General features: G+C 34.9%; 1 protein-coding gene across 1 annotated transcript; it reads right to left on the minus strand.

Moving 5' to 3' along the window:
- Positions 1-1,398: 1,398 nt before the first annotated feature.
- On the minus strand, positions 1,399-14,100 carry LOC108666213 (ATP synthase subunit delta, mitochondrial). Its single transcript, XM_018153042.2, has 4 exons — positions 13,966-14,100; positions 5,374-5,494; positions 3,357-3,549; positions 1,399-2,668 (listed from the first exon to the last, which is right to left on the minus strand). Exons 2-4 carry the CDS (start codon positions 5,482-5,484, stop codon positions 2,493-2,495), a joined length of 480 nt encoding a protein of 159 aa, XP_018008531.1. The 5' UTR covers positions 5,485-5,494; positions 13,966-14,100; the 3' UTR covers positions 1,399-2,492.
- Between the last annotated feature and the right edge of the window lie 326 nt (positions 14,101-14,426).

Raw genomic sequence — 14,426 nt, forward strand, 5'->3', positions numbered from 1 at the left:
TCGTATTAAAAAAGTCATTTTACAATGTGTCTTATGATCGCTGATCAATTTCTTAAAAAATTATATAATATTATTCTTTATTTTATCGTTGATATGATATGAGTCTCTACTCTCAATGATGAGAAGACATCAATTTACGGCAAGACGCTATTCTTAACGACAAAATCCGTTCAACTCCCTAGATCCAGCAGCTTAACTCTACTCATTGAATTAAATATATACAGTTTCATAATTAAGTTTTCCATTACAGTATTTGAGTATAATATATCTTATTCAAGACCATTCATTCACCAATTTTTCATTGTTTTTACCGCATGTCGATTTCAAGCTAACCAAATTTAAAAGTCGTATGAGCTAAATTAAATACCGTGGACACAGCACCAATTGAATGATTTAAGTTCACCTGAGAGGCTGAAGCTAGGAAATTAATTGATTATCCTAGCAAAACAATTTTTCAATGTAATCTTTACAATGCATCGCTGTCTAAATTCGCTCCTGGAAATAATATTCCCATTTTTCGAAAATACACCATTCGCAGATTACTTCATACATGACACTGGCTGAGTTTTTTCAATGGTTTTCCTAAGTGAACACCTCCAGAACTATTCCATCTAAAATTATTTTTCAAATCAACGACTTTCAAAGTTTCTGCAATAGAAATACCATTCTTCGTAATTTTTAATGTCTTGACAGCAAATCTGAAGATATTTTTATTGAAGAATAATTTCAATTTGATTCTTGTTGATAGGGATCATAATAATGATTATGATTTTTGACAGAGATCAGGCTGGTGGGCGCTTTTGTCGCCACAAGTCTTTACCCCAATTATAAAAAAAAAATGATTATGATCCCTATCACGCACGGCATTACTCGTTTACCGACAGGTCCGACACCTCTAAAACCCTGCTAGATGTCTCACGACTTCGCACAAGTGCTCAGAGTTCTCAGTGACTCAATGTTTAGTACCAAACAACTTTTGCTTAATACGAGTAAACGGCGAATTAAATTGCGAAACCTTCAGACCAGGAAGGTATTTACATCAGTTGAATTAAATAGATCCAACTTGAAGCAGTCAGGCTTTGCTAACTTGAGTATAAAGTTGTGTTTTCATTCGTGCAATATTCTGAGGTCGCACACTGTCATAAGGTTAACGTTCCTACTTTCGCTCGAGTTCCAGTAAAGAGAGAAGCTAAAGACTAATTTTGCACATCAATGGAGGAGCCCAACAAAACTGACGGGACTCCCATGCCTGATCAACTGCTGGAACTGCGGTGTGTGTTATCAGGTATGCAGAATCTACCCTGCACTGATTAATTCAATGATAAACATTGCGGTGATAATCTATATATAAATTTTTATAAATTATTCAAGATTTTGACGAGGACCAGTGAAGCTCTGGACGCTGTCAACTGTAATTGAATTACAAACGTAGTTTGGACGTTGCTTAACATTTAATTTAAATTCAACGAAAATGTACAAAATTAACTTAATGGCATAGTGAGCCACGTGGCATTATTACGCCATTAACACCATAATAATCTCACCGAATAAATATTGCTACCATCCCAACATTTGTAGTAACAAATTAAGAAAGCGTTCCAGAAAAGGGAGTCAAGAGAAAACGCTTATACTTGACCATGCCGGGAACTATTAACAACATTTAATGCGTCAGCAACTGTAGTCTAGAACTAGGTGGCATAGCGTCAGGTTAACAAGTGGTGCAGTAGCAAGGATCTTGAAACTTAAACGACTCGATCTCAGCAGCTACGCTATGACTCAACACGACAGGCGCCAATAAAAATTGCCTAGCCGAGTGTGATACTCAGACTTACTGCTGAGAAAATTCACAATATGTATGGAAAGGAACTTCAAAATTGAACATAGATTTCAATTAGCACTGGTATCCAAATTGTTAGCGTAGGTGGGTTTCAGATCCTCAGATCATTACAGCACCTGCTTTCCATTAAGAGATGCGTGACATAATCATCCAGCAATGCACGCAACTCACTGCAATATACGTAATATTAAATTTCTGTTAGTATCGTGTCTTGAGGAATAAATAACATATATGTTGATATTTTGAAGCGTATGGCGCCGCCAGTGAAGCAACACTTTACTCCAATAGCTGGCGACGTTTTGGACAAATTCAAGGAATTCGAAACATATTAATAAATATTTTATTTCGTGTAAAGCAAAGAGCCGCATTACATTTTTTGTACATGGGGGAATATGAGATATGCCTATTAGAAGCTGGAATTAACGAGACAACTCATGTTAATTCAACGCAAAGAAGACAATCTATAGCATTGAGGCTAGTAATTTCACAGAATTACTGAAACATCCATAAATGAATCATTTTACAACCATCAAGAACTGGGAGAGTTTGAATTTATGCAATGGAAGCTTCCGAAGTCATTTCTCCAACTATTGATTCATTTTACGGCAGGGAACACGTCCACATGTCATCAGGATAACAGGGAAGCAAAACAAGCTCAAGCCTCAGCGGCCTTGACGAGCTCCTCGGCGACCTCGACGGCGATGAGCGCCTCAGCCTTGGCCTCCTCGGAGGCGGCGGCCGCCACGGCGCCCTGACTCTTGCTGAGCACCTCCCGCGCCGCCGCCACGTCCAGCTCTGCCACGCCCACGGCCTCCTCCGCCAGCAGCTGTACTGCACAGCCATACAAGACTATACCTATGCAGAACTATACAGCCATACAAGACTATACCTATACATAACTATACAGCCATACAAGACTATACCTATACATAACTATACAGCCATACAAGACTATACAGCTCCCGCGCCGCCGTCACGTCCAGGTCTGCCACGTCCACGGCCTCCTCCGCCAGCAGCTGTACTGCACAGCCATACAAGAGTTTAGTCATACAGAACTATACAGCCATACAGAACTGCACAGCCATACATAGGTAACTGTACAGCCCTACATAACTGCACAGCCATACATAGGTAACTGTACAGCCCTACATAACTGCACAGCCATACATAGGTAACTGTACAGCCCTACATAACTACACAGCCATACAGAACCAACTCCACCAAAAAGATGTCTGGTAGTCACATTCACCATGCCAAGCATTAGTCTCTTCATTAGTCATTTAATCAGTGGGTATTATCAGAACAAAAATGGAAAGATTTTATCTTTATTAGATAGTACAATTCATATTTAGACACAAATTAAACTGATAATCATCATTCATTTGATAATTCACATCTCAGTGAAACAGAAACAAGAAAACAACAATTCAGAATAACAAAAGTAAACAACAATTCAGATTTACATAAGTTTCATTAACCTTCTTTCTAGAATTTGAACTGCAACAGCAAATTGCAATACCTGATGAGTCTTCATTGATGGTAACAATGCCGGAGCTAACAAATATTTTCTTAGCTGATCCCGACTGCTCATAAACAGTGACAACTCCAGGCTTGAGGACGGCAAGGGAAGGCACGTGTGCAGGCAGGATACCAAAGCTCCCGGAGAAAGATGGAACATCGACTTGCTTTACGTCAGCTTGGTTATAAAATACCTGGAAATAAGGCATGGGCAAACCATTACATTGGGCCACGGTTTATTAATAGCAACTTAAGAGTTAAGAGTTAATAGCAACTACTTATTAACTCTACATTTGGTCAATCCACAATGTTAATTCACATCTAGACAGAAAAATATTCAGTATTAAAATAATGCATTGGGCCTCATTAAATGTGGCACTGTCATATAGCAAAATATACTTTTTTCTTCATACTTCTTAACAAGTAAATGTTTAACATTGAAATTTGTTATAAAACATGAGCATATAACTAATGCATCAGTGCACACTGCTTATGCTCAAAAAGTTTTTAGCTTGGATAGCTCATTGATTTCAATGAGCAAGTAACATTGTGTAAAATAAAGAGAAGTTGATATTGAATATTGAAGAAGCTCCTGAATGGAAGTTAGAGCGAATATCAGTTGAAAAACTATGTTGAACAAGCATTACCAATTAAGAACTAGTATTTCTTAACAAAATAGGGATGAGTTAAGAAACAATGACTAAAAATTTTGAGAGAGAACCACAAAAGTTATTCTAACATTAGTATGAAGAACATGGTGTATGGTATATTGGATATTTATTTCATTTCACATCATAATTATATGTTCTGACTGACTACGGTATACGTGGAACATGTTATAGAACTTAGTAATATTCAAAACACCATTTATTCATTTTTTATGATAAAATTTGAGGTGTTATTAAAAGATTGGCACAAACTAAACAATTAGCAAAAATGTTTGCATCAAGACCTAATTTTGCAAGCTTGGAGCACCATGAATTTGCAGTGCTTGACCAAAGGACCAGCAACAGACACAATGCATTGAAAAGAATCTGCAGATATGTTGTCATTTTTTATGGCTAATAGTTCCATGTCTTCAATTTTTAGTAGTTTTGAAAACATGAATATGTAATCACATGAAGACCTCATTTGAAAACATGAGTAAATATTTCAAAAATTTATACATTAAGACCTAAAGAATTGTCATGGCAATGGTAACATGGCAAAATAGATTTAATGCAAATTTTAACTACACATTAAAAAGCTCACTAAAAATGCTTGAACAGCAGAAAAGATAAATGTTAGATAAGCCAAATGTTATTTACACTTCATCCCATTACATTCATGCACATGCATAATAAAAAATTTGAAAGATCCATTTTCATTTGGATTCATGATTAACACCAAGCCACAGTATAGAAGCTATCAATTCATATAGATAGAATCTTTTTCTATTGCAATGAAGTTGAATAAGAATTTGCAATAAAAATTAAGAGTGCCCTATATTATATTGGTTTCAAATCTTGACCATGACAACATTTTCACCAACAGCCAATTGTCATTATTCATTTAATTCATTATTATGATCATCAAGGCATGCATAAAAACACAAGTGGCTAAAGCTACCTTTAGTTTTTAACTAGTTTCTTCCCTAATGGCAGTGTTATTGACAAAATCTTTGCATTAATAAAAGACTTCAAGGTTGCCAGCAAGCAATATTCCCAAATGAACACACAAAGGAATCAAGCGCAATGACCTGTTTCAGATTGGAGGATAAAATCTGTTGAACAAACTTAATTTAAATACACAAGAAATTGCATTGACTTTCCATGGTTCCCTTAAACATAACCAACATTGAACATTTTAATTTTAACATAAGAAGACCTATACACAAATCAAGTGCTTGGAATGTAAATTTTGCTCCCCTAAGCAGCTCAAGATTGATCATCTTTAATATGAAGGCCATGATAATAAGCACAGAAATGAACTTTCACATAGTGAGCAAGTCAATTTAAAAATTTTATTTTTGTACTAACTTGATTTTGAGAAGCAAATGTGAAGGCCATAGCAAGATCTGCATAATTCCGTCTGGACATCATGCGGGGCAGCTGATGGACCAAACGTTGAGCCGTAGATCGGACAAACATTTTGCAATATCTGTAAAACAACGTCATTGTTACTGATAGTTATTCACAATTTGTCATTAAATTTGCCTTAAAATTATTCAATGCAGTCTATTTTGTTATTTTGTTGAGAATTGTTCTTTTGTAATTGATGTAATGTGAAGCTTTATGAAACATCATTAACCAAACAATTAAATAGGCTTACAATGTTTCATTATTTGCATACAAGTTGTCTAGAATGAGTGGCAAGTTGTTAAGAGACTTCAGTTGCAAGCATCAACAGAAATGTTAAGAAATTCCAGAATATTTTGTTCTGTACATTTAATTTAGCAGCTAAAGTACCAATTTTGTAGACCAGCTCGAGCCAAAATGTTGCAAATGCACTGTTTAATATTGCATCTAGACATTTTTTGATTGCAGAATCCTTCACTGCAAACAATCAAGGTTGCAATCAGCTTAAATTATTTCTCAGAATTGACATCAAGCCTACAAATATTATATGCTAAGTAAAATTTAGAAGATATGTTGATGACAGAAAACAGATTAGGTAACTCTATCATTAGATGTTTCAAAAATGTACTTTCTAAATGCAGAGGATTAGGGAAAGAAATTTTGTATATTATTCTTTTTGAACATCAAATACTTCTAAGTTAAGAGCACTATAATAAGGCTAGCAAAAGGTACCTATGTAGAGGTTTTCCAACTGACAAGATTTCACACAAAAGTTAAGTCTTGACTTAAACCTTGAACATTCTTTAAATTGATAAGTTGAGAAGTAGTGTGAAGTACTAATGAATAAAAGAACATTAAAAGAACCAAACGAGGTGAGCAAAATGATGAATGAGTCACATTGTTTGTGGGATGTAAGGCTACTTAGAAGCATGGCCTCTTCTCCCATTGATTTTGTAAGCAGTGAATGTTTTATAAGTATTCAAAAGTTGATTTATTCAACTAAAACCACTTTTTCTATTCCTTCCAGTTCAGGTCACACATTCAGTTTAGGTAATGTAACAACCTAACTGCATGAGATACAAGTTGTTATTAAAACCAGTATTTACATTTGATTGTTCTTTTTCCAGCCTCAGTAATGAGATTGTTTTGGCTATTTTTACCACTAACTAGTTATTTAATAAAGATAGTGAGTTAGTCCCATCTGCTATGAATTGACAGTTAAAAGATGTAAGCATAACCGGAAATAATAATTTTAATGGGAATGAATGAACTTGTGCACCAAGATCCCTTGAAATTCACACTTGTACTTAACATTTCAGAATATCAGAAAAAAAGACAATAACAGGGTGCATACTGGTATTTAGAAAAAAAATTCCATGACATTTCCATGACCATCAATATACCATCAAATGGGGTAATAAGGGACGTTTTTGAGCATTTTTTGTTAACTTCTTACCATGAAACATTTCATAAGCAAGTTTAGACTTGTTTTATAGTTCTTTGCAAGGGCTATCAAATGGCATGTTCAAAAAAATTCCATATACTGTTTGTAAAGTGCCAGATGCAAAATAAAACCGTCCCAAATTGCCCCTGGAAACGGGGTAATCCAGGACACTTGAAATAAAACTCAATTTTAAAATGTTTGAAGCATGCAGAGTGTACTCATCCACTACCAGAGGTGGGCAGTAGTGCGCTACATGTAGCAGCCGCTACATTTAAGCAATTGTAGCGGTAGTGCCCGCTACATAGTTAAGTAGCGATACAAGGTTTTGCCGCTACAGCGCTACCGCTACATTTATAGATAAAGCCTTTAGATTTTACTTGATAGTATTAAATATTATTTAAAAACCAGAATGATACATTCATAATATAAATTACAGAATAAAACTGTATGAAAGATTTCAGTGTAATGTTGTCAACCTCAGCCTGTTGCTAGTGTCAACATGTTAGTTGTTACTTGTTAATTTGTTACCAGTTGCCACTTACAGGTACGGTATTTTTTCATGTTTCAGTTTGCTTACAGTTATTTTTAGTTATTTTTATGTTTCACTTTCCCTACATGGATGTCTACTTTAAGCTACCAATCTCAAAAGAATCCACATATATATATATACAAATAAAAGACTGATTTTTATATGAATATGTAGATAATTTTTGAGATTGGTAGATTAAAGTAGACATCCATGTAGGGAAGGTAAAACATAAAAATAACTAACTTTTATTTACTGTATCTAACCCGGACAAGTTTGGTTAGGTTAATTGCAATAAGGTAGCATTGATATGTTTTGAAAATGTTTTATTACCATTAAATGTTTATGAGTATATCCCAATAGCAGAAAAATAAATATTTAGAGATTTCCAATAATTTTGGCCATTGTAGTGGCTAATATAGCAGCGCTACATTTTACTGTAGCGGTAGCGCTTGCTACAATTTAGTGGGTGTAGCGGTAGCGCCCGCTACATTTAGAGCATGTAGTGGTAGCGGTAGTGCCGCTACATTTCAAAGCAGGGTTGGCGATTTTTTTTATTTAAAAAAAAAAAAAAAATCAAAAATCAAAGATTTTCTTGATTTTTTTTATTTTTTTTTTATTTTTTCAGCTTTCTTGTATTTTTGAGGTGTTATTTTTTATGTTGCAATTAGCCCACTAACAAACTACAGTATATGGATCATAATGGATGGCTAAAAAGGGCACTTATTGCCTTCAATAATGGCCAACAGGCCAAGGTGGTGTTTACCACTTTGGGATTTTTGGGTAAACAATTATTGACAAGTCTATTCATTAGCTTTGTAAAGTTTGTATGGAGCATAGGAAATGAGCTAAATATTGACCATTTAACTGGCTTCAATATACAAAAACACTTCAGGAATGCAGATCTCCTAAACATTGAAGAGTCACATAACAGATAGGTAGCTGATAGCACAGTGCACAGCACATATGTAACTAGAAGAGTTCTACTACAATGCATCAAAACCTGGAGTTATTTAACCAAAAAATAAAAAAAATTGGAGGGGGTACTCTGACAGGCTTTAAATAATAGCTTTTTTTCATGGGTCACATTTTTAATTTTTTAACCTATTAGATATGCAAACTTTTAAAATCTTTCTATTGTGTTATGTAGCCTCAGTATTTAGGCCTTTAATGCCCATTGACAAAATTTTTCTGTCAAATAGTCTTTGACTTTTGGGGTTTTTTGTTAAAAAACAAAAAGTGGTCTAAGTTACCCCGCCAGTCTAAGTTACCCCATTTTACGGTACTGTATTATTAATGTGATATTACTGTATCCATAAACATGCCATTGAGCATTTACAATGACCTTGTCCACTGCAAGCTTCATATCAGCAGACGCATAGCATTTCTTCTGTATCTGTAAGCTTGTTCTGTATCTAAGCGTGTCCCACATTTTGTAAAAATGTTTTAGCAGCTCAAAAAATCAAACATTTACTATCTCTAAAAAATTGATGAAAAAAAGTAAGTGTGAAAAGTGCAATTTTGGAAAAGTACCTCTGCTAAGGTCTGGAGCAAAAAAAATATTCGCCATATTAAAAAATTTTACTTACATAAAAGTTGCACCCAGGTGTCGCTTGAAAATGTAATTGATGGAATTTGCCTATCTCATTCCCCCCCCCCCTAAAATGGCAGCCATTTCTGTGTGACGGGGTAAAAAGGGAGACCCCCCTGGAGTAATTAGGGACACCCTTAAAAATGCATTTACAGTAGAACCTCAGTTAGCAAAGGCTCCAATTAATACAAAAATTTATTAACAACAAAGAATTTTTATTACATTTACCTCGCTCAGCAAAAAAAAATCACTCATAAAAAAATTAGTGCGTCATTGGTCGTCATGAAATTGTTGATGCTATATATGGAATTGTGCACCAGGCTTCATAGAATGAAAAGTAATTGACCTAAACTATGATTTATTTCTCCAAAACATATGATGGTTGTCACTAAAACATTATTTTCTGTTTCAGGTATGTTTTTCATGATCTTTTTTGTTATAGTGAAATCACTTGACTCGATTAAAATTGTGCAAAATTACAAACCATCCTGTAAGCTTACAGATACAGAAGAAATGCTACATGGCTGCTGATATTAAGCTTGCAGTTGACAAGGTCGTTGTCAATGCTCAATGGCAGGTCCATGGATACAGTAATATCACATTAATAATATGGTAATTAATGAATATGGTAATATCATATCAAGAAAGGAAAAACCAGTAAAAATTACAGAAAATATAATTTATTTTACATCTACATCATCTACAATGAAAGAGGAGGACTTCAGAGTACTGTTAGTAATGGATGAGTACACTCTGCATGCTTTAAACATTTTAAAATTAACTTTTATTGCAAGTGTCCCGGATTACCCTGTTCCCAAGGGTAAATTGGGACGGTTTTATTTTGCGTCTGGCACCTTATGAATAGCACATGGAATTTTTTCAAGATGCCATTCAATAGCCTTTGCAAAGAGCTATAAAATGAGCCTAAACATGTCTCTGAAATTTTTCATGGTAAGAAGTTATTAACAAAAAACGCTCAAAACCGTCTCTTTTTACCCTGTTTGATGGTTTTTGAGGGCGTCCCTTATTACCCCAGGGGGTGTCCCTTATTAACTTGTTGCGCGGAAATGGCTGCCATTTTTTGGGAATGAGATAAGCAAATTTTGACAATCGCGTTTTCAAGCCAACGCCTGTGTGTAACTTTTATCTAAGTAAAATTTTGTAATACCGGTACGCCGAATATATTTTTTTCTCCAGACTATAGTAGAGGTACTTTTCCAAAATCGCACTTTTCACACTTTTTTCAGCAATTTTTTAGAGATAGTAAATGTATGATTTCTTAACTAGCTTTATACATAATAGATAGTAAAAATGCTCAAGTTTACACCACTATTTTTAGTTTTGCAATATTTTGATTAGTTTAGCTACAACAACATTTCTATGATATATGGGACGCACATCCGATTTATCCCACCCGTCCCTTATTAACCCGTTTGACAGCAATAAGTCCACAAGCATCAAATTTGAGTCACAACTTGGTGCAACAATGCATATTTTTATACTACCTAACCAGTTTCATGCAATTTGTACACTTAAAAGCTGTAATGCAATTACTGTGTTTCTCTACCAACTGAAATTATTTCAGCTTCTATTTCAAATTTTAATAACTTAAACATATATTCATCAACAACCACCGTCAAATGCAGTAATAAGGGATGGGCGGGGTAAATTGGGATTTGGGAAAGTCCTCTGACATGGTTTAAAAATATTATATCAGCAAAACTAATTGAAATATTGCAAAACTAAAAATAGTGGCATAAACTTCAACATTTTTCGTATCTATGTAGCATAAAGGAAGTTAAGAAATAATACATTTAATACCTGTAACTCTAAAAAATCCCTGAAAAAAAACATTGAAAATTGATATATTAAGAAAGTACTTCTACCAAGGTCTGTAGTGAAAAAATATTTGCCATACCATCAAATGGGTTAATAAGGGATAGTTTTGAGAGTTTTTTGTTAACTTCTTACCATGAAACATTTCATGAATAAGTTTGGGCTCATTTTATAGCCCTTTGCAAGGGCTATCCGCTATCGTATGGAATCTTCCAAAAAAATTTCATATGCTATTTGTAAGGTGCCAGACGCAAAATAAAAGCATCCTAAATTACCCCTGTGAATGGGTAATCCAGGAGACTTGAAATAAAACTTAAATTTAAAACTTTTAAAGCATGCAGAGTGTACTTATCCATTACTAACACTAACAGTACTCTAAAGTCCTCTTCTTCCTTTGTCTTTGTAGATGATGTAGATGTAGAATAAATGACATTTTCTATGATTTTCACTTGTTTTTCCTCTATTGATATGATATTACCAATTTACCATATCCATATATTACCATATTATTGATGCGATATTACCATATCCAATAACACGCCTTTGAGCATTTACAATGACCTTGTCCACTGCAAGCTTCTAATTGGCAGCCGTATAGGCACTTTTCTGTATCAAATGTGTCATACAGTCAGATTGTACAGTCAGTGTATGTGTGTACAGTCACACAGTGTGAGTGTAGTGTGTACATTGCTGTACAGTCAGATCATACAGCAAAACTAACATTTGGCTTCACTCAAGTGACAACTGAATTTGTGATAATGCAGTCTGACTGCTCTGTCATGACCGCAACTGTGATCTTGAAGGAAACACTTTGGGTTGACTTGTTGTTAATATGTTCTGCAGGATACTTTGGCAGGAGCATTGAAGTAATGCAGATTGTGGAAGTTGAAAATTTCATGAAACAACATGTTTGCAAAGTGCAAACCACAATTTTTTTGATCAAACAAAAATACATGACATTAGAGCTGCAAGATTTCATACCTACTGAAATTATATGATATTAGAGTCACAATATTTCAGAAAAAATAGGACTTTTCCTGACCTGCATTGTCCAATATTCCAAAGTCAAATTTGGCCATAGGGTAAACACGGTATATTCCAACACTTTAAGGACATGGCACAAAAATGAATGGCTATAAAAAAATCATCATTCGTGTAACTTGAGTTCTGTTTGCTTTAAGTCACTCTCCAAACACCACACTACGCGCCAGCAACAATGAAACATCACAAAATGTTGCCATATTATTCATAAGCCTTTAGAATACAAACCTACCAAATCCATAGATATTCCGCCACAGTGCGACACTGTGTGTGACTAAATTTGGCATTTTGTGAGACTAATTCCGGCCGCGCTTCAAACTCTACTAATTCGTAATTCCGACACTCTTGTGTCAAAATTCCAATTGCTGTGTGAGCTGTATTGGAATATGACACAGTTTGGAATTAGAAAACTATTGAATATTGAACACTACTTATTTAGGCTTTTAATTAAGAGCTACTAGGGTAAACATGGTATATTCCAACATCGTGGGTAATTCCAACACTTCTCTAGTTTTTCCTTTATATTAAGCTTTATCTTAGTTCCATGCATTTGTTGATGGTTGAAATAGTGATGTCATACCTTTGCCTGTCAAACTATTGCCAAAACACTAGGTCTGGGCCATCTGGCGGGAAAATGTTGAGATCCAAAGAGACAGTGCATGCCACCCAGTGGGATCATCGAAAAATGTGTCAAAGTTGATAGTTGATCTTGCTCTACCAAATAGTAATAAACTGTTTGTGTAGAAAGAATATTATGGTATGAAATTTTTAAATAAGTCTGTGAATATATTAGGAATCCTTTAAGTATACTTGTATAGTTGTATTTGCTGATTTGAGTGATTTCAAGTGGTAAATAAATTAATAGATGATTAAGTTAGGAAACGGATTTAGACACATAAAAACTAATTCCGACACAACTTGAATTGGACACACACAGCTCGTTCCAAGCTGTGTGCAAAAATTAAAATTTTCTTAATTAAAAGCTTAATAGCTCTTAATTAAAAGCCTAATTAAATAGTGTTCAATATTCAATAGTGTTCTAATTGCAAGCTGTCGTATTCCAATACAGCTCACACAGCAATCGGAATTTGAACACAAGAGTGTCGGCATTACAAATTAGTAGAGTTTGAAGCGCAGCCAGAATTAGTCTTACCAAATGCCAAACTTAGAAACACACAGTGTCGGAATATATGGATTTGGTAGGTTTGCATTCTAAAGGCTTTTAAATAAATATGGCAACATTTGTGACGTTTCATTGTTGCTGGCGCATAGTGCGGTGTTTTTAAAGTGACGTAAAGCAAACAGAACTTGAGTTGCGCATACGGTGTATTTTCTTATAGCCATTCATATTTTGCTACGTCCTTAAAGTGTCAGACATAGTGACAATCAGTTCATTTTTAATTTCTTCATTTACTCAAAATTTAAACCAATTTCTTAAGTATGATAATGCTGGTATCCAGGATACTTTACTGGTACTGGTCTACTTATAGCCATAGGACTCAAAAATGAACTTGGAGAGTCTAAAAAACTCTCTGCTTTGCCACTATGTTGAGAGTCACGTGAAGGCAACAGAACTTACGTAATGCATACGTTTTTTTAATAGTTTTTCATTTCTCGATGCGTCCTTAATCACTTTAATGTGTCGGAATATACCGCGTTTACCCTAACTCTCTGCTTTGCCACTATGCCCACAGGCCACAACATAGGATTTTCTTCAGAGTTTTATTTCCAAACACTAACAGTGGCAAAGAAGTGAGCCAGACTGATACCTAGTCCTAGGCTACCTGGTCAGGACTCAGGCTGGTCTGCTAGTGGCAGTGCTAGATATTTTTTTTTTACTCTTCTGTTTCGAGATTCAATTCCAATGACTTGCGTAGACCAGAATCACAGATAGCCTACAACATTATCTTCTTCTTACTTCAGTTACATGGCTATTGAGTTCAATTTTGAACCAGATTAGGGAATTAAAAATAAATTGTTTTTAGATCTTTCGTTTGACACACTTTCATTCCTTCGCAAGATCAAGAAGAAATCATCAAAGAAAATACATGTAAAATAGATCTAAGTATTCAAATCAAATATCTTAGATCCAGTAATATACACCATTTGCTTTACCGTTGGGTTATCGATGTTCAGATAGGTTTTAATGTTATAACGGATGATGTTAATATTGCTAATAAAATCAGCCCCAGTTCACTAGACGTCAACGATCACCGGCTGCTGTGTTGATGGTCACGTCTTTTATAAGAAATATCTGTGAAGGAAGGATAAATCTCTTGATACCATTCACTGATTGGACAAATGAACAAAATTAGCCTTTAAAATTGAAATTTTTATTCATTATGTTTTAAAGAGCAGAAAAAAGTGTTTTATGATGTGAAGAAGTTGTCCTGAAAATATTTTCTGTTGCCCGAAAAAACTTGTTTATGAAATAATTAAAAAATAACGGTTTCAGCGTTTATTGAGCCTTAGGCCTGTCGCCGATTCTAACCATCACAGAACATTCACAGCTTGTTGCGATCTCGAACTCGCAACACACTGCCCCGGTTTTGAGGTCTCGGACAAATTTACGGCCG

The sequence above is a fragment of the Hyalella azteca genome, unplaced genomic scaffold (genome assembly GCF_000764305.2).
Source record: "Hyalella azteca isolate HAZT.00-mixed unplaced genomic scaffold, Hazt_2.0.2 contig11229, whole genome shotgun sequence".
Taxonomy (NCBI): domain Eukaryota; kingdom Metazoa; phylum Arthropoda; class Malacostraca; order Amphipoda; family Hyalellidae; genus Hyalella; species Hyalella azteca.

What these genes read in the sequence shown, in the direction of transcription:
- LOC108666213 (XM_018153042.2), bottom strand. Translation starts at nt 5,484, where the DNA reads ATGTTTGTCCGATCTACGGCTCAACGTTTGGTCCATCAGCTGCCCCGC. An exon ending in CATTTGCTTCTCAAAATCAA is followed by an intron (nt 3,550 to 5,373) that starts GTTAGTACAAAA and finishes CCTTATTTCCAG; the next exon opens with GTATTTTATAACCAAGCTGA. An exon ending in CATCAATGAAGACTCATCAG is followed by an intron (nt 2,669 to 3,356) that starts GTATTGCAATTT and finishes ATGGCTGTGCAG; the next exon opens with TACAGCTGCTGGCGGAGGAG.